Source organism: Numenius arquata, chromosome 2 (genome assembly GCF_964106895.1).
Source record: "Numenius arquata chromosome 2, bNumArq3.hap1.1, whole genome shotgun sequence".
Lineage (NCBI taxonomy): Eukaryota > Metazoa > Chordata > Aves > Charadriiformes > Scolopacidae > Numenius > Numenius arquata.
Window position 1 is genome coordinate 86,798,422 of NC_133577.1, and position 26,560 is coordinate 86,824,981.

General features: G+C 35.5%; 1 protein-coding gene across 1 annotated transcript; it reads left to right on the forward strand.

Annotated features, from left to right (window-relative positions):
* Nucleotides 1-368: 368 nt before the first annotated feature.
* On the forward strand, nt 369-25,478 carry SLC6A15 (solute carrier family 6 member 15). The gene is made up of 11 exons (XM_074164406.1): nt 369-657; nt 8,336-8,493; nt 8,980-9,106; nt 10,971-11,152; nt 12,438-12,548; nt 16,351-16,592; nt 16,696-16,888; nt 17,853-18,045; nt 20,723-20,882; nt 23,500-23,662; nt 25,107-25,478. Exons 1-11 carry the CDS (start codon nt 369-371, stop codon nt 25,476-25,478), a joined length of 2,190 nt encoding a protein of 729 aa, XP_074020507.1.
* Nucleotides 25,479-26,560: the final 1,082 nt, after the last annotated feature.

Consider the following 26,560-nt stretch of genomic DNA (forward strand, 5'->3'; position numbering starts at 1 on the left):
ATTTAAGACCAAACTTAATTCCTACAATTTGAAAGTGGTTTAACATCCCTTTCTTCTGTTTTTCTCCTCTTGTCAAATCATTGAGATAGCAGAAATGGGTAAACCAAAGCATATGATTTTTAAGTTGTTTCTTCTGCATAATAGTATAATATAATTTTTTATTTTTTCACAGATACTTTCAGTAGGACAAACATTCAGAAACCAAAGTCCTTACTCTTGATTCCCTGCTATCAAGGACTCATCAGGCATCGTCTTCAGTCTGTTTCTTCAGTATTTTTGGCCAAGCAGAGGGAGAGCTTTCTTCAGCACTTGCCCAATAGCTTGTCTCAGCTGAACTTGACTTCCTTACTATTTTTCTCATATTACAAATGCCTAAGAACAGCAAGGTAGTAAAAAGAGAACTAGATGATGAGGTCATTGAGTCAGTTAAGGACCTTCTCTCTAATGAAGATTCTTCAGATGATGCCTTTAAGAAGAGTGAACTTATGGTTGATGATCAGGAAGAAAAAGATGTAGATGTTGAAGAAGGCTCAGATGTAGAAGATGAAAGACCTGCTTGGAACAGCAAACTCCAGTATATTCTGGCACAAGTTGGATTTTCTGTGGGTTTGGGGAATGTGTGGCGATTCCCATATCTGTGTCAGAAAAATGGTGGAGGTAAGTCTTGTGATAGCTAGTCGTAGCTAAATGATGAAGCTAACCTTTCAGATTTCAAGGTTAGCAGAGATATCCACAGGAAAACCTGCTCCAGCATGTCAGATATTTCTTTTTATTTCTGCAAGAGCCTATAAGGAAAACACTATATTCTTTTTATTTAGAGAGACACATCTGTTAAAGCAGGTTCTTCTAAGATTCCATTTCATCATTTTAGGAGACAAAGTTCTTGATGTGACCTTAACTAGTGGTCAAATTAGTGGCTAAGCAAAACACACATTTATGGACGGGTTGCATTATTTAGGACCTGGCTATTCTTGTGCTAAAGTGTGCTTTATATTATTTGGATAATAAATCAAGGCATTAAATCTGCATCCACTTTAAAGAACAAAGCAGTATTTGGTCTTTAGTATTTTGCAGTGCTAAGCTTCACGCCTTTACTTTTTAATTGCTTTTAGCTCTTAGGCCATTTGCTGATGATTTACTTTCTGCCAGAACAACAAAACACTGCATGAGTAAAAAGAATTTTTTTACTGATAATGAGTAATTTAAATTATTACATTAAGGGAATGCATCTGTTTTGTGCTGTTAACCATTTTCCTAAATAGCAACTCACCTTTCACTTAGAACAGTAACATCAAGCTGGTTATTTGTTAGCTGTCCATCAGTGGTCTTGGATGTAGTATAAAGTATGAGGCTGGAAACCTTCCTTCCTCAGTGAATGTGGGATTAGTGTTTTATCCTATGCTATACTGTACCCTACTATACTACATTAATGCACATCCTATTGTAGCAAATTACTTAGCTGAATTAGAAACAAACCTGTTGCTTTTTAGGATACAAAAGGTGAATCTGAACTACAGAATAGAAAATAAAGAGCAATGTAGTTTCTCAAAGCCCGTAGCTTTTCAGTGGATGGCAATCTCATCTAATCTACTAGACACAGTATAGAATTGATCACATATCACTGCTAATTGAAAAAATGAATACATTTGTTAACTATTTTTTAAAAGAAACTGATTCATATTTAAAGATGTAGCTATTAAAATGTTTATATTCTGTATCATTTAATCCTAAGTATGGTGTCAAGATGTAGTCTCAAAGGTAATACATTACAACAGTTTGGTTTGTATAGTTGCATCCCTGTTAAAAGTCTGTGTTTAATGTAGTTAGTTACTAATTTTGCAAGTCCATTGGATTCTCCTTCAAACCACCAGGAAAGATATGTTGGTATGCTCCTTAGGCTGTTGGTTTCATACTGTCAGTGGCTCCTAAAGTTACTCTGCCAATGAATGCAAATTTAATTCATATCAGATATAAACGTATTAATTTAATTAATAATTTCACATTTTAGAACCCACCCCCCCAACCTTCAGGGATTATCCCTTTATTAATCAAACTTGAAAAAAATGAAAGCGGAGTCATTTCAGGTTGACGTTAAATGTTTTCCCGTCTGCTGTAATTGCAGGAACTTGGATATGGAAGGTAGTCTGTGGAGACATAATGTTTTCTGCACATGGCTGAGACAAGGATGTATTTGGCTTTTAACAATAATATTGCACCATGTTAGGGAACTGAAACCTTCAGAACAACAGAGAAAAGCAAGTGATCGTTACAGCTAAAGTTTCCTTGCTTTTCAGGTTAACCATAGTGCAAGATGCAGAAGGTGACACAAACCACTGAAAAGTGTAAAGTCTGTTGGTGCCTGCTAATGTGTGCAGATGGGCAGATAATTGTCACAAGTGTGTAAAAGAATAGGGGGAAGGAGGGAAGAGTTCAAACACATGGCAAAAAAGCCTACACACACTTATTATATGAGGTTCCAGTTTTCTGCTACACACATACTATCTCATGTATGTTTCATTTAGGTAAAATTAGAGTGGTTTTAGGCAACCCATTCTAAATATCAATGTCAGAACTGTTTTGTAGTCTTTCGCTGAGAAAGCTTGACTATAAATACCTGTTGACGTCCCTGAGTATAAGGTAAACAGCCTTTCTGTGGATTTTCATTAGAACTATTTCTAGTGAATCATATGATTAGGTCTCCACCTTCAGGCTTGTCCAAACATTTTTCTTTTTCTTCCCTGTGTTTAAGGAACTTATAGCTGGCAATTACTATCAGGTGAGGGAAGTATATTGAAAACTGGTAAACCAATAACTATACTTCAAATTTAAATGAAAAAGAAACTAAAAAAAATGTAGTTATTCATTAGTTTTCCTTCATAGGCTTCTTCCAACATTAAATGTTCCAAAGCCACCAGTAAAAGAGAAGGCAAATCTTAACTATGTCGTAATCTTCAATTTTGTCTTTTTTTAAAAACTTCTGTGACAAGAACAACAAAACCAACAAAAGAAAGATAGAAAAGACACAGATAAATTAGCCCAAATAGATGTATATTATTAGAGGATTTTGTGGAGAAAAAACCTGGGTGTTTACTGCCCAGTTTTCTAGAGAGATAGGGTTTGGTTATGGCTATGGCCTGGTGTATGCCAACACTCCTGACTTCAGAGGTCTGTACTGCTTCAGGGAGGTATCTGTAATACCATTTTTAAAGGTAACTTGTGTATCACTGCACTGATACTGGGATGTCCTCAGGTGTGTTTTTAATCTCTGTTTCTGAGTCTGGTCTGTACTACCAACAACTTTCTTCACTTTATTTCTTGTGTTCCTGTAACAGTTCTAGTTAGCATACAGTAGGTTCAGAGCTGCCTCAGCTTCCTATAGTGAGCCTTAAAAATAAACCACTCAGGGCTACCCAGTCTTACTGTGAGGCTAATAAACAGTGACAAACTAGACCTATATTTTCCTGCTGCTCATTGCTATCGTCTGGTGAATAGCTTGCACACCTTTCACGTCTTTCAAACAAACAAAGGAAATATTTAAAGTTTTTTCTACTTGGTTTTCCTTTTCCTTTAGGATTAACAGAAGTAAAATGGTACTTTCACATAGTCGAAGTAACAAAAGCAAATGAAATTAGCTGTTCTGTTAGAGTAACTGATAGTGAGTGTTATTATGAAGACAAGTGAACAAGGTGCTTCTAGTGTTGCAGGTGTTAATTGGGAGTCTACACACCCAAAGATTTTTTCTTGCATTTTTATGAGCATTAACTTTCTGATTTTTCTTTTTTTAAGGTCAGCCTTTAATACCTCTGTGACGTATAAAGTCAAAAGAACTAGTAAACAATGATAAATATAAAAACTGTGAGCAGCATAGGGAAATCTGTAGCAGATTATCCTGCCATTATGTTTAGAGAAGATTGACATGGGTAGAGTCACATAATGAGTTTTTCCATTTAAGTAGTCTGGATTTTATACTGAAATAACAGCCCATTGAACAGTTAAATTCTGTGGTATTATAAAGAGCACAGCAGCTATTGCTAGGAACTGCTGAGGGAATAATATGTAAACTGTTAAAAGACTGAGTAGTCATTAGAAGCTACAGTTTGATTGTCTAATACAAGCAGAATGGGAGCAAAGCAAGTACTCCCTTGTATTCCAGCACTGCGTATGGATTGAGTGGCTTCATTATTTAGCTTTTGATCAATAATTTATAAACAGTGCCTTGAATTCACTGATGACTTCAGTATTATTCTGTGAGTTCTGTATTAACAGACTCAAAATCTAGTTGTACTTCAGTGTGCTGAAAATGTCTTATTTTTATTTTGCAAGTGTAATTCTTCATTGGCTAAGGGGATTTTCATCCTTTAAGCACAGTTTTGTAATTAGACACACCTGAACATACTTAAACTGTGAAAGACTAGTGACAGGAAGACTGTCCTATCAGTAAGATAGACTACAAACCTACAGATAAAACATAAACCCTTTTATCAGAGTTTCCTTAATAAACACAGTTTATATTTTGTAATGGTAAATTATTTCACTTATAGGACATTAGTAGACTGTAAACCTATAATGTTTTGTTGCCCACTTGTCACAACTTTAATTTTAACATTTGACATAGAAAATAAGTTGATCTTCATTTGAATATCAGCTTCTCACTAGCTTTCTAATAGTAAGTGTACAGTAAGCAGTAAGAACTGGGATGTCTCCTCAAGAGAGTGGTAAAGCCCACCTTCATTGAATAAGAATTAAATCAGGCACTAGACACTTAATTAAAACTAGCACAGCAGCAGCTGAAACAAATCTGGAAAGTTATTAGAATTTTCAGGTTACATCAAGAATGGCTAGGAGAAGTAAAGTTCTTTAGCATCAAGATGCTAATAGTTATGTCTTGCATTATTGCTTCTGAAGTTATTTCCAACTCTTTAATCACTATGAATCATGTCATTTTATATTATTTTTCCCCCTGAGCATTTATAAGAACTTAAGTCACAACCAATGTTAATATTCCTTTTCTATCAATAATGTCACCCAGTGTAGTACATATTTTAATATCGAGAGACAATTTACCATTTATCCCATTACAGTGCTTGGTTAAATAAAAAAACTAAGAATCCAAAGCTGTGCACAGGAGTAACATTCAAAAGATTTCAGGAACTGGTGCATCTTTGTCATTCATTCTAGTGAAGAAGGATGAGGTATATTTTTTAGATATTTTTTTTTTCCTTATAAGTTGAGATTATTTTTATAATATGAAAGCCAGTGTTTAAGGCCTAAATACACAAAAAAGTGGCTTTACAGTAGAATAATTTTGAAAATGTAGAAGGGAGACCTGGGGATCCTGAACTGCACAAAATTGTAATATTCATAAGGCTGCTTAGCTGGCAGATGTAGCAGACAATATAACTAATTGTAGAATGCTGTTCAAGGCCAGCATGTATAGTTTATTGTTCTAATTCAAATTAAAGTTATCCTTATTCAATATCGTAACTCCAAGGGCCCATGTTTTCATGCATTGGCAAACAAGAGACATGCTGAGCTGTTTCCATAGTGATTCTGTTCTACAATGAAGTGAAGATGTCTTACAGTTTTTGAAGTATCTCTAGCTTCAAGGGAAGGCCAAAAGAAAATACGGCTCCAGAGATGCTGGGAACTCATATATGCACTATTTTCATTCTGTCCTTCTTCTGGGGAGGGGCACAAGATCACAAGGGAGCTCAGCAGGTTTGAATGACCAGAAGACCAGCGCTTCAGGTGCTCTGCACAAGCCCTGAAGTACAGAGGTGAACTCTGCTGGCTCCCCACGCTGAATTACAGTTGTCTCATGTATCATGTAATGTGGATTTAACACCACATTTATTTAACTCATTTAGTTGAATCTAACTGAAAAATCTTGCAACTTACATTGATAATGCACCATAAAACACCCACGTCAGCCCAGTCTTTAAACATGTGCTTAACTTTGCAGCCTTGTGATTAAGGTTGTGGACTGGGACACTGAAGAGCTGGGTTCAGTTCCTGCTCTAGTACAGTCATCCAGTGGGACACAGGGTAAGTCACTTAGGCCCCAATGTTTTTGAGCTGTTTAGGCTTGTCTCTGCTCAGCTATGCAACCTGTCTAATTAAGACCTCAGGTATCATTTACAGTAGTGTTACACTATTTAAAAACCGATGTGCTGTTGGCTTTCAATTAAGTGTATGACCAAAGTTTTGAAGATAGTGATGCCAAAGCTTCTCATTTGCGATGTGAATTTACGGTACACTGTCTCACAGAATTTTTCAGAGAATGCTGATGATAAATCAAAGGTATTTAACGATATTATTTGTCTTACATATTCTTAAGATAGGTAGTCCCCCTCATTTTGGAATGTGGTTGTTGCTCTTCCTCAGTTTTCCTCATGTTTATTTCCTTCTGTCTCTGTTGTCTTTCTTTTCACAGTAGAAAGTAAGTCCTTTGTGTTCTTTACTGAATGGGAATGTAGCTGCTACCTCAGTAGAAATAATACTTAAGTAGATGGTCTGTACTGTGCTGAAATGGGTAGATAGACCATGCTGTTTGACTCTGTGAGAGAGTATTGTAACCTCAAAACCGTTCAGAGCTTGGCATTGACCACATGCTGCTCCGGCAGTATCATTGCATATCATATTACCATGTCATGAAAATAAAATACAAGGAGCTATTTCACTGCTAACAACAGCCTATAGACTGTGAGGTAAATAAGATCAACATTCTTTACCTGGTTGACCATTAGTTTTTCTCAGATTTACTTTCCTTTGTCTTTTTGCCTACTTTTCTTAGACTCAAGACTGTTGTTACTTCATGCTTAGGATCTTTGTAAGATTTATGTAATGGAAGGTCATGTCCAATTTGTGGTTATTTCATGAAGAGCAAAATAACAGGTGGAACTCAGTAGGACTGTATGGTACCAGAAAACCTGAGGCCTCCTGCAGAGCTTAGGAAAGTTTAACTTTCGTGAAATAAACCATATTCCATGAGATAAGCTATCTACCCAGGATATGCAAATGACAGTATACTTTGAAAGACTCCTAAAAAAGCCCTAGAAAGTTGATGTTGGATGAAGAAACTTAAAGTAGGACTTATCTGGACTTGAGGATAAATCCCAAATTGGTTTCTGAACTTTGCTCAGCTTCTCTTTCATCACAGAGATGAATAGCCTGATTATACAGCTACTTAGCTCTGAGTCTAAGCTTCTGAGTTCTTTAGATCTTTGCTTTGTAGCTTGCTCCAACATGCTGCAGTCTGCATCTCTCAAGTGCTTTTCTTTAGCCTTACTGTGGTCGCAATCAAAAGTCGTAAGCCCTTTGGGTTAGGTAACCAGCACAGTACTCTATATTGCAGGATAAGAGCCACCCACTTCAAAGTTAGGTACCACGCTGCTAATTGCTGATGCCTAAAAGTTTTGTTAGCTCTAGTCCTAAATACTCTGCAACAGCGAGGAGGAAGTTAGGCTCTGAACTTGTCAGTGCACTTACTGTGTGGATACATTTGCTTGCAGTTAGTTTTACTGAAATAAATGGGCATACATCCTGAAGTTAAAATTATATATGACCACTTCGTGGGAGTAAGACATTGAAAAAAGGACTTGTTCTGCATATACATGTCTAACAGTGAAGTAACAGTTACATTTTCGAGTATGTCTTTAAGGAGAGTTTGCGAGTACTGCAAGATATGGATCTACAATTCTCCATTTCATTTCCACCTCATGTTTCTAGTCTCTGTCTGGAGCCTGGTAGAAATGAGTTGATAACAATTTTCTTGCTTAGCTGGATAGAATCATTATTCTGTACATTGTGAAATTTCCTTTCTGAGCATCTGAGATGCACATGGAGAAATCAACAGGATGGTCTTCTGAAACCACTTAAGATTGGATGAAATTCAGAATGTTGTATGCACAGTATGTTCTGTATTTCCGTTACAAATTCAGTCCTGCTGCCCTGTTACAAGTCAAGGTGTAGAGTTTTTTAAGAAATGTTGATTCAGCTCTGGAATCTCTAAGAGATTCAGCACTGTATCTCTAAGAAGTTTGATCATATGCTCAAAATTTCACACAAGCAAACAACTAGTTTACATAATAACTTACTTTCAGTAAGATATGCCTCAAAATGTTACAGTACTGTAGAAATTCGATGTCTCTGGGCTTTTCATATCTTAGGAGATGTATGGCCAAGAGTCAGGTAAAATTAGTCTTTGCATGTGATCATAAAAGCTTTGTAGTGAATGACACTAATTCAAACTCGAAGCTATTAGAAGGTTTCACATTTGTGTCAAGTTCTGACTTTTCTCCCTCTCATTCTGATTTATACTTTGTTCCTTTCATAGGTGCCTATCTTGTGCCGTACTTAATCTTGCTACTGATAATAGGAATTCCACTCTTTTTCTTGGAGCTTGCTGTGGGGCAGAGGATCCGCCGAGGGAGTATTGGTGTGTGGAATTACATCAGCCCCAAACTTGGGGGAATTGGATTTGCAAGCTGCGTAGTAAGTTGTTAACATTAATCTCATGTAGTTTGTTTTCAGTCTGTATGATTTAGAATTACTGGTTTGCGCAGGAAAAGGCCACTGATTTATAGCTGGGCTTCAAGGTCAGTTGACAATGTTTTGGAAGATCTGAAGACTGAAATCAGTACATTAAAAGTATTAATACAGATGTGTCTGTAAAACCAGTCAACTTGTATTGTGTGGTTGTTTTGAAATTAGGAACCAGGCAACAGAGTAGTCTTCCAGAGGAAAAAAGCCTGTAAAAATGTAAATGTTCCATGATAAATACAGAGAAAAATGAAAATTCAGAAAATGTCAGGTACTTTGATGGGGCAAGCCATTTGGTTCGTATTCTGACTTATTTTAGTTAAAATTAGGTTCAGTGGCTGATGTGCAGAAGTATGCAGAAGTTCAGTAGGGATTTTTTTTCTTTTTAAAGTGTAATTCATAAATGTAACTTTTTTGGTATGTCTCTTTTTTTTATAGGTATGTTTCTTTGTGGCCCTGTACTACAATGTTATTATTGGGTGGAGTCTGTTTTACTTTTCCCAGTCTTTTCAGCATCCACTACCATGGGACCAATGTCCTTTAGTTAAAAATGCATCTCATACCTGTAAGTTTATATTAATGTTATTAAAAAAATCATAGGAAATATATAAAACTTTACATTTTCAAGGAAAAAGGAGAAAAAATACAAGTAAAAGATACTTCTGTCAAAAAGTGTTGTATGGAAGGATGGTTTTGCATCTTAATAAGATGTCACATTATAATACTTGTAAAAAATACAACAAGAAACCTAATCTCAGATAAATACACTGTATTTGGAAAGCAACATCACTGTCAACAGCATTTTAAAGAGTAATGAAATTAGGAGAGTGTTATTTAGTGTGTTGCATAAAAAAAAAGAATTTCTGATTTTGATACTGCTTTTTATCCTTTCTTGGTGAAAAACAAAGGAGGAAGAAGGATATTTCTACATTTCAATTAGTAGGGTAGTTCCCGGCAACAAAGCAAAAAGTGTTGCATTGCTAACAAAGCAGAAAATGGAAAATTGTAAACATCAATTAATGCTTTTATCATATCATTTATTTGCTTTGTAAACCAATACAAATTAGATAACTGGTCATTGGTTTGTTGCTATAGTGAGTAGGTCTCAAATGGACATACTATACAACAACATTAAAAGTTCCTTATCACTTGTTTTTGATTATCTTGTAATAGTTACACACTTTGAATTATTTTTACTTTTGAAATAGGAAACACTTCTCATTTCTTTTTATTTCAGATCTTACATGTTCTTTACCTTTTGTGCTTTTTTACCCCTTTAGTAAAGGACATAACCAGAGACATTTGAAATGTTGTACATTTTTATAGTGTCTTTGCCAGAGTTGCTTGCTTCAGTTGTTTGAAATAATCAGTGTATGTGAATGTTGGCACACAGTCAAATTGACTTTATTTCACAAGCTATTGTCCATTAATCGAGCCACAGTGTTTGTTTACTACGTACTGTTATCCTGCCTGAATATTAAGATATAGTGCACTAGCCTAACTTAGGCAGAGGTCATCTGAACTAAGCTTAAACACAGAAAAGTATTATATTTGATAACATCCTGTCATTTTTATCAGTTTATTTCTGTGAAGATCTGACACCTGTGTTAGGTTTCTTAAAATGAGTATATTTTTTCCTTTTCATTAATTAATCTTGACTCAGGACCTAGCTTAGAGGTATGACTGATTGTCAGATACAAATAATTTATAAAAACGTTACATAAATATTTTCCTTTAATTATTTCTATTTATATGTGTTATATGTCTAGATACACACAATTGCTTAAACCGTTCGGTAATGTGAGTAAAGCAGAGTTACACTATAATCAAAAAATCACTTCTTGAATACATATAGTGACTTCCATTTAACATAGCTGTATAGGAGCCATTTTTTCCTTCCCTTGTCACTTTGGTACCATTATGTTATTATTTTATCATTTATCATAGTAATTAAGTGCTTGTTGATTTGAATGTCATATCAAAGAAGAGACAATTGATAATTTGTTTTCCATATATTTTTAAAATTGTGTTCAATTTCAGAGAGATACTTTTCATAGTATATAAATCACAGTATCATATGTAGGTAATCTAATCTTTTGTGTGATAAATGGAATGTATGCTTTCATCTAGGCCTGCCTACTATTTAGTACTTAAGCGAAAAATAAATTCCGCCTAGGACTCGGGTTGACCATGTACCGAGGAATACACTATCCCAAAATGGTGTTTTGAAAAGATCTGTCCAGAACTTTCACTGAGAGCAGTTACTTTTTATTTTGGAGAATGTCTGAAGACTCTTTGTGAGTTTAGTTTCTCAGTAAATGATGACAGCACAATTACAGATGTTGAGAATCAGTAGAACATTGTTACGAAATGTTGGGAAAATACTTCCTCCCTGCACCCATTGTTTACTTGCTAACATCTCTTGACAGTTGTGGAGCCGGAGTGTGAAAAAAGTTCTGCAACCACTTACTACTGGTACAGAGAAGCACTGAATATTTCCAGCTCTTTGTCAGAGAGTGGGGGTTTAAACTGGAAGATGACTATCTGCTTGCTGGCTGCCTGGGTCATGGTGTGCCTGGCCATGATCAAAGGCATTCAGTCTTCAGGCAAAGTGAGTAGACTGTTCACCTCAATGACAAGTGTTTTACTCGAACATTTCACAACAGTTTTCTTCACCACACTTTCTGTTTACTCTCTCATGAAATCTGTAGGAGCAGGTTAGAAGCTGTGACTCACCCCAGGATTTGTATTATCTTGAGTAGAGGAATGTTAGTAGTTAAGCATTAAAATTGTAGTAGTTTTAGTGGGAATTGTAGTAATTTAGTGGGAATTGAGATCTGAAGAATAGTAATTTCTGTTCTTATCAATGTAACTGTTGCAAGGAACTGTACCTCAGCTTTAATATGCAGCTTAAGTCTGTGTGTTTCTGAATGGCTAAGGAATTACATTTCCATGATTGCAGTGCACCCAGGTCCTTAAAATGCCTTGCCATTTTTATTGTTACTGGTTTTTATTGTTACTGTCATTAGTATCCATGCTTCTGTCATTAATAGAGCTGCTTTTCAGGATTTTGGATTGTTTCTTTTGTCTAATGACTAACCTTCCCTTTGCATCTGAGTATGTCACCTTGTCTTCTTACCTTTCCATGCGGCCAGCTGGATTGGCTGGTGAATGATTTGTGAGCTCTGATGATCTCAGTGGGATTTTCAGACGAATAATAATCTGTTCTAATAGCAAAATTCTGCGTTATTAAAAAGTTGGGCACTGAGGTGGAAATTTCTGTGACCTCTTTAGTGTATTTTAGATAAGGAAACAACTAGCAAATTTAGCAAGAGAATAATTTTACTAAGCTTTAGAGAATAGATTTGCTTTTCAATGATGGAGAAAAAAAAGACCATATTTGATTACTGTTTTTTTTTTTGTTTTGGCAGTCAGCATAACTTAGTGATTTGAATCCATTGGTTATGTACTTTCCATTGACTCTTGTCTTCTCTCCTGTAGACAGAATGAGTCTCTATTCATGCTGCGTATCTTTACCATACTTTGTACTTGAAAATTGTGCATTTATAAAGTGAAGCATTTCTAAAACAATCTACTTCTGTCCTCATCATCTCATTGAATTCATACTGAATTTCCCTGGAAGCTCAGCAGTTTGTTAGGCAACACAGTGGCGACTGTATTATTTTAGTACAGTACAGAATTTATTTTACAGTCATGTGATTTTGCTTTCTTCTGCACAGACAAGGGGAATGGGAAGTGGGGAAGTGTTCTGCATATTTCTTAGAGCATATGATTATCAATTCAGTCATATATCCAAAAGATACTGAGTGGTGAATGAACCTATTGAAAATAAAATCCATTGATGTCATGTTAAATTTCTTCTTAATGTCTTTCAGATTATGTATTTTAGTTCCCTTTTTCCTTATGTGGTACTTTTATGCTTTCTGATAAGAGGACTGCTCCTTAATGGGTCAGTGGATGGAATTCGTCACATGTTCACACCTAAGGTAGGTGCTTAATATCCATTTGCAGTGTATTAAAGTTTCAGTGGCAACTTGACCATTTATGAATGCTCTCATTTAAGCTTACTGTCTTCATAGAACGTTTGGCCATATTTCTGTTTGGTTAAATTGCAAAATTGTTGTTGACCTCAGTGGCGTAATATCAAGCCCTAAGGTCCAAAGGCTCTTAAGTGTTCCCAGGGTCCAAGTAGAGTTACCTCCCTTAGGTGAAGGGTTCCCAGAGTTAGATGCCTTTACAAAGAGAAGCAACTGACAGTGCTATTTACAGAATTCAGGATGTTTAGAAACCTACAAATACTGAGAAGAGAAGTGAATCTTAAATCTTGCCATTCTGTAGGATTCAAATGCTTAGTTCTGGGATGTCACAGTAAAATGCCTTATATTGAACGTTGTCTTGGCTTTGCATAATTAACTGGTCCCTTTTGAAAGAGGATGAATTTGCTCCTTTTTAGAAATAAGGTAATGCTATTTGCACAGTAACTCAAAGTACATGAGACCTGTCTTTTAGTATTAAAGTAATGTAAATACTCACCACTCAGCTTTCCTTACCATGTTTCTTATGGTTGTCATGCCAAGATAGCAGCAGGTCTAAACATGCATTTTTTACTGTCTAAATTTTTACCAGGAATGTGTCTTACAGAACTTTCAATTTTATAACTACAGAGGTGAGAAGAGATGTTACAAATCATTGTTTAGCCTGAAGATCTAAATTCTACCCACACCCATCTCAAATGCTTGTAACTGCATCTATACTACAGGAACAGCATGTTTGAGTAGTCACAACCATACTCAGGAATGCATGATGCTGGGCTTCATATTGTATTATGAAACGGACTTTCCAACAAGTCCATTTCACAATACAGTTGAGCAGAACAGGACTGATTTTTCAAAAATGAAAGCCAAATAAGAAGATTAAAATCAGTGCACATAGTGGCTAATGCCTGATGACAAGGTGTTGTCAGTTGTTTTGATTCCAGGTGTTTTGAATCTGTGGAGAACTGTCATCCCATAAAAATGACCTTTGTTAGCTATCACATTGTTATTTCTTGCATTGTGATGCGCAGTTGTGCTCTGCTTCACTCACTGTTACCGCTTTAGAGAGTTGAGGTTCTGTGGGAACTTGCAGGCTGCTCAGGCAAATTTGGGAAATCTGAGGAAATCTTTGGGATTCTGAGGATTCTTTGGGAAATCATATGTAGTGCTTGCTGGTGAAGAGGAAGTCTATAGCAGAGATGGAATACAGACCTCTTGAAGTTATAATTTGGTTTCTCATTCACAGTGATAATACTTTCTTTAGGGAACATAAACACTGAAACTCCCCTTGAATACCAACACCTCTTCACCATTTCATCTTTCCTGAGTTAGATCTAAAATAACTTGCAGCTGATGCTTGCTTTATAGTTATGTTTTAAGTTAATTATGCAGTTGTTTCAAAGATTCAGATAAATGATCTTGAAGGAAAATTATTTTCCATTTTTTCTACTGGTTTCCAGTTCTGTATCTCAAAATTTAAGTTGTGGTTTAAATTTGAGGTTACAGGTCCTGTATGTCACATACAGTATATGTAAATAAAAACCTTCAAAAGTGTTTTCATTATAATCTCTGATTGTTTCTGTACTTGAGCACTAATTTGGACTACCTGAGGGAATTCAGACTCCCCCACCTGTTGTTGTTTCCATTGGCTCCATTGTGCTAACAGTTTATTTGGGCAGGCAGGCTGTAAAAACGACTGCTAAACTGCTCTGGGTTGAAAATAGTCCAGGTAGATAGACATGAAAGGGGAGGGGGGAACATCTTTTCAGCCTCAATTAGTTCAGCAAAAGGCCACATTTTGACCACAGATGGCCACAACACATTCCCACAGAAGAGTTGTGTCAGCACAGCAGAGGACTGGCACATATTGGTGCAGGTGTGAGAGCACAGGGCTAATGAAGAATGGGAGAATTTCTCTGTTTGGTCTGGTTAATGGACAAAGCAGAAATTCTAAATAATAACCTTTAGGAAGGACCTAAAGAAAGCTATAGGAAAAGCCCACTGAAATGAACTACTGAAATGAAACTGTAGGACTTCATGAAGCTTAAACACTGGACCCCCCCAGAATTTCACAGGAAATATAATAGCAAATCAATTACAAGTTTATTTTGAAGTGTTACGCAATGTGTATCTGGAAATGTACTACCTTGGATGATACCAAATGGTATATTGAAGAAAGAGAGAAGTGTTTCGATACTAAAAGCGTTGACAGATTTGGTAAAATTAAGACTATTCCTCGAGCTCCCTCTAGTGGAAAAGCTCTATCATGACTTTGTGATTCAGGCAGATTGAACTATCTGCAGTAGCTACTTGTGCATTGTAATTATAACAAAAATTGTAAGTCAGGAATGAGTTTATTGCCATAAACAGCTATTGTTTTCCAAATATATTGTATTTTTGCTATATATAAATGAATAAATAAGGTGTCTGCTACCAATCATAAGTATTATACTTTTCTGGGAAAGTGGAAAATTTTTTAAAATGTTATCACAAAAATAGCAGATTTTTTTTCCTTGGAGTAAGACAGTTATTCTAATGATGCTGACGTCTATGCTTATGCTTTTTAGTTTTAACTGTTTTCAGTAAGCCTAGGGTTAAAAAAAAATCGTTAACATGCACAGATGTAAGGTCACTGTTAAATGAATGGAGGCCCTGAATCAGCTACATACTTCTTGCATTCCCTTTCTGTATAAAAGCAAAAGTGAAGAAAAGAGTTTGCTTTTTAGAAAGCTATTTAAATCAAAGCTTCAGTTTAAAGAATTTTATGTTGGCATAGGAATTCAACACATACTGGCCTGCCAAGTCTATAAAGGTGTAGTAATTTTGTCTTTCTCTGTTATAGTTGGTTAGAACTGTGTTCATATTGTAAAACAGAAATGTTGATCCTCTATTTCAAAGGTCTCTCCCTAAAATCTTTTAGACTAAATCAAAAATCTAATGTTTAAATCTTTCACGTACTTCTTTCTTATGATGCAGTATCTAGAAGAATCTGAGATAGAAAGATGATGACTCATAACTTTATTTCTTGAAGTATGGTCATCTGAGCAATACAGTCCAATTATTTTTTAAGAGGCTTAGTTATCCCTCAAATACATGACCCATTTAGCTTAGTGTAAGCTCAAGGCATCTGGCTTAAGGGAGATTTGACTCATGGGTTATACAGATTGTGGTGGCCAGCGTTTATTTCATATGTTGCATTTTGCTTTACATATTTGCATGTAGTAGAATTCCATATAAGCATGCATATCTCATAGTCACTTGTTTTGGTTTTTTTTGGAAAAGTAGCTACAAAGCAACTTTCAACTTACTTATTGCATTTATAAGAGAGTTGATCATCCCAAAATACATCTTGATTCTAACAACTGTCAATACATACACTCTAACAAAAAAAGACAGTAAATACTGTTAAAAAAAAAAAAAGTAAAAGATGGATGTTGTCTCTTATTTCTCAGTTTAACTAGCTACTATTTCAGTGATCGTATAGCTCCAGTAGTGTCTCATTGTTGGGAACATGCTGTATAGCATGTTTCTCTTTAAGGATTATATCATATAAAATAAATAGACATTCTGGACCATAAGTTCACTCAACTTTAGGTGTCACATTCAGCTGTCATTATATCATAATGAAAATACATTTGTAGTGGAATACTGGCATTTTATGATGTAGCTTGTTTTCCTGTTTTTTTTTCTGTTGTCTTTCATATAATAGAAATGCATTTTATAGCTGACATATATTATATCTAATTTCAAACAGCTTGAAATAATGCTGGAGCCCAAGGTCTGGAGAGAAGCTGCTACTCAGGTGTTCTTTGCCTTAGGGCTTGGATTTGGTGGAGTCATTGCCTTTTCAAGCTACAACAAGAGAGACAACAACTGCCATTTTGATGCTGTACTGGTGTCCTTCATCAATTTTTTCACTTCTGTGCTGGCAACTTTGGTGGTGTTTGCAGTTCTGGGCTTCAAAGCCAATATCATAAATGAAAAATGTGTTATCCAGTATGAATATCCATTTCTTTTTTTATTATTTTTATGGTATATTTCATTTATGAATTAACATAGATCATTGAGTTTGATTTCTCCGTTTTATTGTGTTTTACAGAAATTCAGAGAAGATTTTAAAACTTTTGAAAATAGGCAATCTGAGCCAGGATATGATCCCACATCATATCAATTTCTCAAGCATTACAGCAGAAGATTACAATTTAGTTTATGACATTATTCAGAAAGTTAAAGAAGAAGAGTTTGATTCTCTCGGTCTGAAATCTTGCCAAATTGAAGATGAACTTAACAAGGTGAGAGTCATAAGTAAGTCTTAAATACAGAGATTATGAAAGGATTAATATTTGTGAGCCTGAAATAAAATGTGAAGTATATTTACACAGAGTATCAGTACAGTGTACCTGTGAGCAGTGCGCCTATAGCGATCCATATGAAAACATGGTTCTGTGCAGAGTTGTATTCCAGCTCACCTGAGGACTTTTGTGTCCAACATTTCAATATAGTCTTCACTGATTTATAATACAGTTTGATCATTATATTTCTCTCTCTTTGGGAGGTTTTAAAGTTCTGGTTTAAAGTTGAGTATGAGGATTTTTCCAAAGACTGAACAGAGGTGTACCTATTCAGCATCCCAAACCAATGTCTTCTAATGTTAAGATACAATAATTAAATATGCTACTTCACTAAAAAGTAAAAAAGTTATTTTTTACTTACTATATAATTGCTTAATGAATATCATCCTGATTTGAAATCTTTACAGTAATGCAGGTCTTTAAAAGAAGAGTTATTTTTCTAGACTTTTCAGAGGGACTCCCAGTTATAAACAGGCCTCGATGTAGTTGCACCAGTATCTGAAGCTAAAATGTCAAATTGGTGACCTAGACATTTAAAGTTCATATGCTATTCCTGCCATTTAAATTTGAAACAAATAGGTATAGAAACCAAGTCCTTTATATCCTTACTGGAGAGAATAGAGTGTATTTTGTAGCAGTCCTTTATAATAGCTCTCCTGAAAAATTATCAATGAAAGAAAGGAAGAAGTGTGTTGTTAATACCAGTCAACTTACAGATTCTTAGCCAAATCCAGTATTTCGGTAAGTTTGCAGGTTTGGAAGAATCGCGTATAAGATTGCAGCTTCCCACTCTAACTTCTGGATTTAATCAATAACATTGCATGAGCACAAAATCAGACTGTCACACTGGAAAAAAAAAATACTGTCCATGAATAATAACATGTGGATTTTTTCTCACTGACAGGCAGTTCAAGGAACAGGTTTAGCTTTTATTGCCTTTACCGAAGCAATGACCCACTTCCCTGCTTCTCCCTTCTGGTCAGTCATGTTCTTCCTCATGTTGGTAAATTTGGGACTTGGAAGTATGTTTGGAACCATTGAAGGCATCATCACACCTATTGTTGATACCTTCAAAGTCAGGAAAGAAATTCTTACTGGTGAGTTGCACAAACTTTCTTTTCTCACTAGAGCAGCAAGCTAAAATTTTTTTTTAAGACTATGAAATCTTGTTTTTTGATATGAAAGTTTTCAGTGCTGACATTTTACAGATCAGTAAATCACTGTATTCCAGACTGTACTTCCATGCACGGGCACATTAATATTTGCAAATAAAATCTTTTCCTGAATGCTATGGGAACAGGATCTTCCTAGAACTTAAATTTTAATGGAGGATTTCTGGTACAAGTTTCTGTATGGTCAGTCCTTCTGAGCTCTTCCAGAATACTTTCTGTTCCAGTCTGTGTTACATACCAGGGAAACGAAGGAAAAGGAAAGAAAGAAAATACATTGCAAATTACTACAAATCATTCCTAAGTAAGCCAAATGAAATCTTAATTTATGATGAAATGTTTATTAAGTTCAAAATCAGTACAGTTACTCTCTAGAGGAACATATTTTTCATTGTTGGATGTGGACAGGGTCTTAAACAAGATGTCTAGTCTTTTTTAAAATTTATGTTATTTAAATGCCCAAAGTTATTTGAGGTGTAGCCTGTTCATGTAGCTCTGATGATCTTGTAGCAATTTCTCTTTTTGAGATAAAGCATCAGCGTAAAATGTGAAAGTTAGCTTTCTGAAAATCTTCAGAACAGCTGCAAGGAACTTGATGTGTTATACACAAATTCGGATTTCTTTTCAATACTTGTGACAGAAGTGACAGAAAATAAAAAATACATAAGCTGCTTTAACATTGTCTAACTCTATGAAGGAAATAATAATGTATTTTATAAGAGTTAACCCCTGATGTAGCAGAGCACTGCTCTTTCCTGACCTCTCTCCTTACCTTAATAAGTAGTATTTAACAGAAGAGTTGGGTTTTTTTTTTTTGCTTTGCTAGATCTGAGATATCTCAATGAAGATAGATCAACTGATTTTTCAGAAGTCCTAACATACTGGGCACTTGTTTGGTTTTTTTTGTTTTTATATCAGCTCTTAAATTCTTACTGAATAACCAGTGAGACATTTAGAAATTAGCTGTTCTTCCTAAGCTTATATGCAAATATTATGATATATAGTCATTACTCTGGAATAATGGAACATATTACAGTAGTTCCTTGTTACTGCGTTTGAAAAAAAGACCAGCTATTATGATGAACGAATATTCAAGAACTGCCTTTGGTAATTTTTTTGAGTGGTATGCATGCTTGATTTTTGCTAAACTCAGTTGTACTCAGAGGATTACAGCTTGATGTCGTGTTTTTATAATTAATTATAAAATTGAAATGCCTGGTTTATACTTCATGCAGTATTGGTGGGATTTAACAAGGATCATGCCTACACTAGAGTTTGTGCTTAAAAACCACAAATCTTCAATTTTTACAGAAGTATGAGCACATATGCAACTTTTTGCACTATGGTTCCAGTTCAGTCCCTCTTGAGTTCAGGGAAACCAACTCATATGCTTAAAGTTATTTTGTGTTCAAGTATTGTGCCAAGTTATGGTGAGTATACCTACCAGAGCCTTAGTTTACAACTAAAGATGCATATTTTTGGGGTGTAATGGTAAGACACAATGGGAGAACATAAGAATAACAAGAATTTCTAAATTCACATGCACACTGTTCTGGTGGTCTAACTTTTTTCTCAGAGTCAGTAACAAAACTCAGTGTGAAAAATGAAACTCAGGTTGAGGAGATTTAATCTGTGTTCTTTTGGTTTTGTTATCTTGCATTAGGAGTTCACACTGATTTGTAATGATCTCTTTAATTCTAATTTTCTATTCTCTGAAAGACATTATAATCATAATTACTACAAGGTTGAAAAACGTGATTGTTCTTATACTACAGTATTTAAAAAAGTGTCATTGTCTTCCTTTCACTACTTTAATCAATAGTAATTGATTAGCTGAGATTTATGGAATGGGTATATTCTGTAAGGATATTTTATACTTTGACACAGATCAATTTCACCTAATTTTAGACTGCTTAGGTGTATCCTCAGCATAAGTTCTCAGTGGGCGAAAAAAAAAAGGGCACATCAAGTGGGAGAATTACAGTTTATTGAAATACGACTTATTTAATGGCTACTTAAGCATTCAGGCCTATTCTTGACGAATACAGTGGTAAAAAATAAGCATTCAAGAAATATATTTCAGGTTGTCCCTATACAAAAGAAAGGTCAGAAATGTTGTTGCTTAGTGCACAGTTACATTTAGTTAGATCCTAATGGAAGTTCCGTGCTGTGAATTATTTAGGGAAAGCCTTTATATTTTTTAGAATCATAGTCTGAAACTTTGATCCTTTTAAGTTCTAAATTACAAAAAGTGATCTAGTGACCAAGTAGCATGATGTTTAGCTTACCAGTTCTGTTTATTTTAGCCTTGCATTCACATTAAGTTAAATGTTTAATCAGAAATAGTCACAATTAATCAGGACTGTTGTAATATGGCAATACCAGTAATTACTTATAATTTTATAATTTTTCTTTTATGTAGGAAATAGGTAGGATTCCAAATGTTCTTAAAATTGAGACACCCCCCTCAAAAGGGAAAATGTTATCAACTTTGAATATATAAAATAATGCATGAAAGTGTATCTTTGCTGTTTTGAACTCTCATTATTTGCTTTTTTTGTCTATGGAACTTTGTTATAGCTCACATTTCTGTCCTTTACTCCAGTGATCTGCTGCTTGGTAGCATTTTTTATTGGACTGATCTTTGTGCAGCGCTCTGGAAATTATTTTGTGACGATGTTTGATGACTACTCAGCTACTCTGCCCCTGCTTATTGTGGTCATTTTGGAGAATATTGCAGTCACACGAATTTATGGAATAGACAAGTAAGTCATATTTCCCTGTCCGTACCAACATTATTCATTACAATAATTATTACTATTTTAATTATATTGTGCAAAGCATTTGTGGTGTACACATAAATACAAGTAAGTAGAAAGTGGGTCAATCTGGACATGAACCTAATCTGTTTTTAAAGACAGGTTTTGAGCAAGATATACTGCATCAGGACAGTATAGTGAAACCTAAAGAGCAATTGCAGCAGATCCAAAGAGAGGAGAATGCAGTAAAAGAGGCAAAATTAGAAAGTTAGAAAGGAAGCTGGATACACAAGTATGATGAAATTATATAGAAATAAGACAGCAAGAGAAAGATTTCAGGAAGTAATAACCATGGTCTAAGCAGCAGATGAGGATGAGTATTCTGAACAGATCTGCAGTATTCCAGGCAGCCTGAGAGAGGACCAAAGCAAACTCCAGTGACAGTAACAATAAGGAATTTTCAGTTTGAGCTAGTTTTAGTTTGCGGTATTGTAGCAATTGTTCTTTGCATTAGTTGAGAGAGAGGAAATAGAGGAAATTATAGGAAAGAATTGGGTCAAAACTTAGTTGGAAGCAGCACAGTTGACAATGAAATTAAGTGACCTTCTGTCAATGATGGCTGAAGAGAAAAGACCATCAAGTCCCTCTAATTTTTTTATGTCTTAAGACAGAAATCACCAGAATGTGTTTTAAGGAATAGAAGAGCTTGTATCAAAAATAACTCATGCCATCCACAGATAAAACAAAGTATGCTATGCTAGCATGTTGAAGTAATTTAAACATCTGTGATTCCTTTGCATGTACAAAGGGTGACATAGAATGGGTGGGTTTTCATTTGACTTTTCACTTGTTCAATCCAATTAATCAGCCAGTCCCTCGCAATAATGAGATAAAACTATAATAAGAAAATTCAGTTTTATGGTTTCCAGACATTGTTTCTTCTCTACGCAAGTAGTGCCTGGTCTACTTACTCATTAAGGAAGAATTCCCACTTGGGCCACATGTATAATCCTATAGTTGATCACATAGACAGGAAAACACCATATAGATGTTTTTACACATAGAATAAAAGATTAAACAAATGACTTGGGTATCAGGTTGGTAATGTCCACTCAGGTAGAATTCCACTGTGAAGGGAGGTAGACATATCAAAAGTCACCAAGATAGCTTTGAGGAAGTTGGTGTTTCGGAATAGCTAAAATAGGGTAATACTTTGCTTCTAAATCAGAGCACAGTTGATTCATGTTTTCAGAAGGGATTCTGACAGGATATAGGGAAAAGTTAACAGCCAGATTTGTCATTTGTAATGGCCATCTGAACCTCCCCGTGGAGTATTCCTAATATTTGTTCGGATGTATATTTCTCCAGAATATCCTTCTTCAGGAACCTAGCATTCTTGTTTGCAAAAACTGCCAGAATCGACAACCTCAGGTTGTTTTTGACTGTGATAGCACCAAGGGGTCATAATCATAGATGAAGATCCATTTATATACCTTGTTAGACACATTGTCTTGGATCAGGTAGAAAAGGTAAACCCATTGCATCCAAAGGGATTACAGCTAAAGGATAGAAAAAAAGACATCTGAATCCCTGTAGTCAGGAGGGAAAGCCTGCTATGCTGGAATCAGGAGGATAAAGGAGCTTGGTAGCTTTTAAAAGAGGATAAGTAGGATGGAGATGATGAAAGACTTTAAAGTGAAAATAATGAGTTATGCTTAACTGGATGAGGAACTGGAGATCCTAGAAAGAAAAGGCTATCTATAAAGGGCACAAACGGTAAATTCACCTTCTTTTTAACGATGTGTTTCGTTGCAGTGTAAACAAAGGATAGAATACCCCAAACTATACTGTTCAAAAAAATTTTTGAGGGTTCGTATGACAGTACCTTCACATGTGCAACAGCTTTGAAAACATATTTATTGCTATAAGAGCTTTTTTGAGACACACATTGCAAAAGGGAGTGGGACCACAAGGGAGTTAAAACAGAATTGGTGCTTGTGCACACTCCAAAAGAATTAACTCTAAAAATATTCTCTCTTTTTCTACTGGCTCTGGAACCACATACTCCTCCGTCAAGAATACAAAAATAGGACTTTTGTTCATATCGTAACTTGGAATTTTGAGGCATAAGGAGGCAGATTTAAAACTTAACAAAGTTTTATTTCAGCAATTTATATGATGTAAACCATAGCTTATGCATAATGTTATTTTTTACACTGCAGCACACATGTGGGTTTGAAAATGATTTTGCAGAATCTGTAAGATGTGCTGGTTTTATATGTCCTCAAAAGTGATGACACATGCCTCAGTAAACAGCCCTGTAGAGAATATTAGATGTAAAAAAGAACTTTATAAAAGAAAGGTGAGTTTAAATATCTTTCCAGCAGAGTCCATCAAGCAGTTTACTATGTCACTGTGCTGTGTAGCGATTCCTTCTGTTCATCTGTTCTGAACTAGTAATACAAGCTCTATTTTTCATCCCATCAGTTAATCTAAACTGCAGCCCTTTCTATACATGCATTTTTTCAGTGTGTATGTTCACTCAAATTAGGTGCTATTTATCAATTATAGTACTTGAAATCTCAGTGTACTCACTAACAATAAACTTTTATTCCCTTCACAGATTTATGGAGGATCTGAAGGATATGCTTGGGTTTTCTCCAAGCCAGTATTATTATTACATGTGGAAGTATGTTTCACCTATAGTATTGTTATGTTTGCTGGTAGCTAGCATTGTCCAAATGGGATTAAGTCCTCCTGGTTACAACGCTTGGATTGAAGATATGGTATGTATATAACAGATGCCATCACTATCATAATGATCATATCTAAGTATTTCAGAAGTACATGAAAAGACAAAAAATTTGCAATTAGTAATTAAAAATCAGTATAAATAATGACATGGTTATTTTTATCTCTAGTAACATTAATGTAAAACCAACCATTTTTAAATTTTAGAGTAGTTCTGCTGTGAAATATAACTTCTTGACATGAACTTTCATGCTTTTTGTAACTTTTAGTTTGTTGATGTATGTTGAAGAAATTCTTAATGGTGGGAGAAGTTTACTTTCATTAAATTTTATTTTACTGCAGAAAATAGTTGGGTGATAACACTGAATAAATCATTATGTGGAATTAAATATTGAGATTAGCCATGTCATAAGTTTTCCCCTTTGGGAACACATATCACATTGTAGGTAACAGCTGCATTAAAACCTGTCACTGATAAGAATGTTTGATTTTCAAAAAAACTTGTCTGTGTGAACAGCAGAGTCAGTGCTGCATGTTGGCTCCAAAAAGAGATTCAGTCAAGGTAACTCCTAAGAGTTCTGCTAGCTTCTAGGCTTACCAGCCCTCAGCTGTTTCTATAGGCTTGTCATACAAAATACAGGGAGAGTGAAATGTCAGAGAAATTAATCTCAGGGACCCTTCTGAATGGACAATTGTCCAAATTAGCTAGTGGAAAAAAAATGAACAGCCAAGACAGGTAAATTGTAGGTTTGACTACAAAAGAGGTTGCCTTTACTACAGACAGCCACTACTACTTTCTCAGGATTCTCAGAAAAGTGCTCTTGTTATGTTTGATTCTTGCACTCAAAAATTAGAAAGAAAAATACCGTAGAATACCAAACGTACCATTCCTTTCTGTGTGTAAAATTAAATGTTAATTTTGCTTCTAGGGAAACTGAGTCTGTTGGCCAATAATTCTGGGGTGCAGTAGAGGTGTGGGGTGCAGTCACTGCCCTAGGAAATGTGTTAGAATTACATGAAGTTTATACCAAGTGGAACAATTTCACTGGGTGATCTGAGGCAGCCCCTGACTAGACCAGCCATTAGCCTACAGAACAAGGGCTTATTTTCCAGGCACAGTTACAGATACCACTGCACACTTGTCTGTTCTGAACATCCTTTAAAGGATCAGGAAAGAACTACAGAAAAACGTAGCAGAAAGCCTAATGTGAAAATCTTGTTTTGGGTTCTGCTAGAGTGCTCTGAGCATCTCAGAAACTGTGGGACAGTGTTTTGATCCTGCTTGCTGGCAGAGAGATAGCAATCCTGCATCTCCCATGACTGTTCAAATTTGAGATCCATAGTTGGATCCTGCACATTGTAGGTTCAGGGTGACAAAAAGATGAGTATGTGTTTGAAAACTGCAGGCCTTGGTGAGGACTGCAGGTTTGCTTTTTTTAAGTAAAGATGTATTAATAGTTTTTCTCTTGAATTGCTCAGGCTACAGAAGAGTTCCACAGCTACCCAACATGGGGAATGATAGTCTGTATATCTCTGATGGTGTTGGCCATACTGCCAGTCCCGATAGTCTTCATGGTGCGTCGTTGCAACCTTATCGATGACAGCTCTGGTAGTTTGGCATCTGTGTCCTACAAAAGAGGCCGGATAATAAAGGAACCTGTTAATCTGGAGGGGGACAATACAAGTCTGATTCATGGGAAGAGTCCAAGTGAAGTGCCGTCTCCAAATTTTGGCAAAAACATTTATCGAAAACAGACTGGGTCACCAACTTTGGACACTGCTCCAAATGGACGTTATGGTATTGGGTACCTGATGGCAGATATGCCTGATATGCCGGAGTCTGATTTGTAACTGCAGAAAAAAAAATGCTGTTTGTTTCTCCTCTCTCACTGATCATGGCTCTCCTACGAGAAGTGGCCAGCTCCACTTAGTAGGGTGTGATCTCAGGTGCTCCATAGCAACAGTCTTTAAAATGTCATGACTGTACATACAGGTTGAGAACACTCCCTTTGGATTAATTCTCTGGGTTTTCATTTTTACTGAAGGGAACACATTCAAAATCGATAGCGCTGCATCTGCCAGCATAGCCAAAAGAATTTGATTTTTTTATTAATTTCTAAATTTAAAGCTTTCTATCTCTGAAGCCCAGGTCTCACTCAAACGATAAAATATTTCTGAGGTAATATCACTGAAAATCCATTTTTTTCTGCTTTGAGGTTAACTCCCCAGTATTAAAAGTCAGCTCAGAAGTAGCTCACCAAACCCGTGTTTGTGCAAACACTTGTATATACCTTATGTAGATATGCTGTACTTATTTTGTTAGCACTGATAATTACTTAGGCTATTAGCTGAGTAAAAAGCAAACCTGCAAACTATTTTCTTATGTAATAGCTGTATAGAGCAATAGTATTAGAAAATCAAGGAGTAGACTTACAGGACGGCGAGAAAAGATTCCCTGTTCACTGGGGACTGCATAAACTGTGGCTGTATATTTTGTGTAAAATACTTGCTTTTTCAGTGTGAAAACAATGTAAGAGTGAGTCACTCCAAGAATCTTAAGGATTGTGCAGATTCTGCATTTTTTTCTATGCTGTGTGCCTAAAAAGACCTTCTTGATATTTATTGTGGTTACAAGATTACATATATATTATATTTATATAATATACTTGTAATGTAAATATGTATATTATTCTGTATGTAATCATTTCAAAAGTTGAAGCAAGATGGTTTTTTTAATTAGTCTCCTTCAGTTTTGCTTCTGTTTTATGCAGATAATTTTTTTCAGTCAGTAATTGTTAAGAACTGTATGGCATTACATTTTAACCTATGAATAAAGAGATTGACAAGGTATTTCTCTGTTATTTTCTGATACTGTTTCTGATAACTGTGCACTTATAACTTATTATATACTGAGTTTTCTCCCGTTTATGATT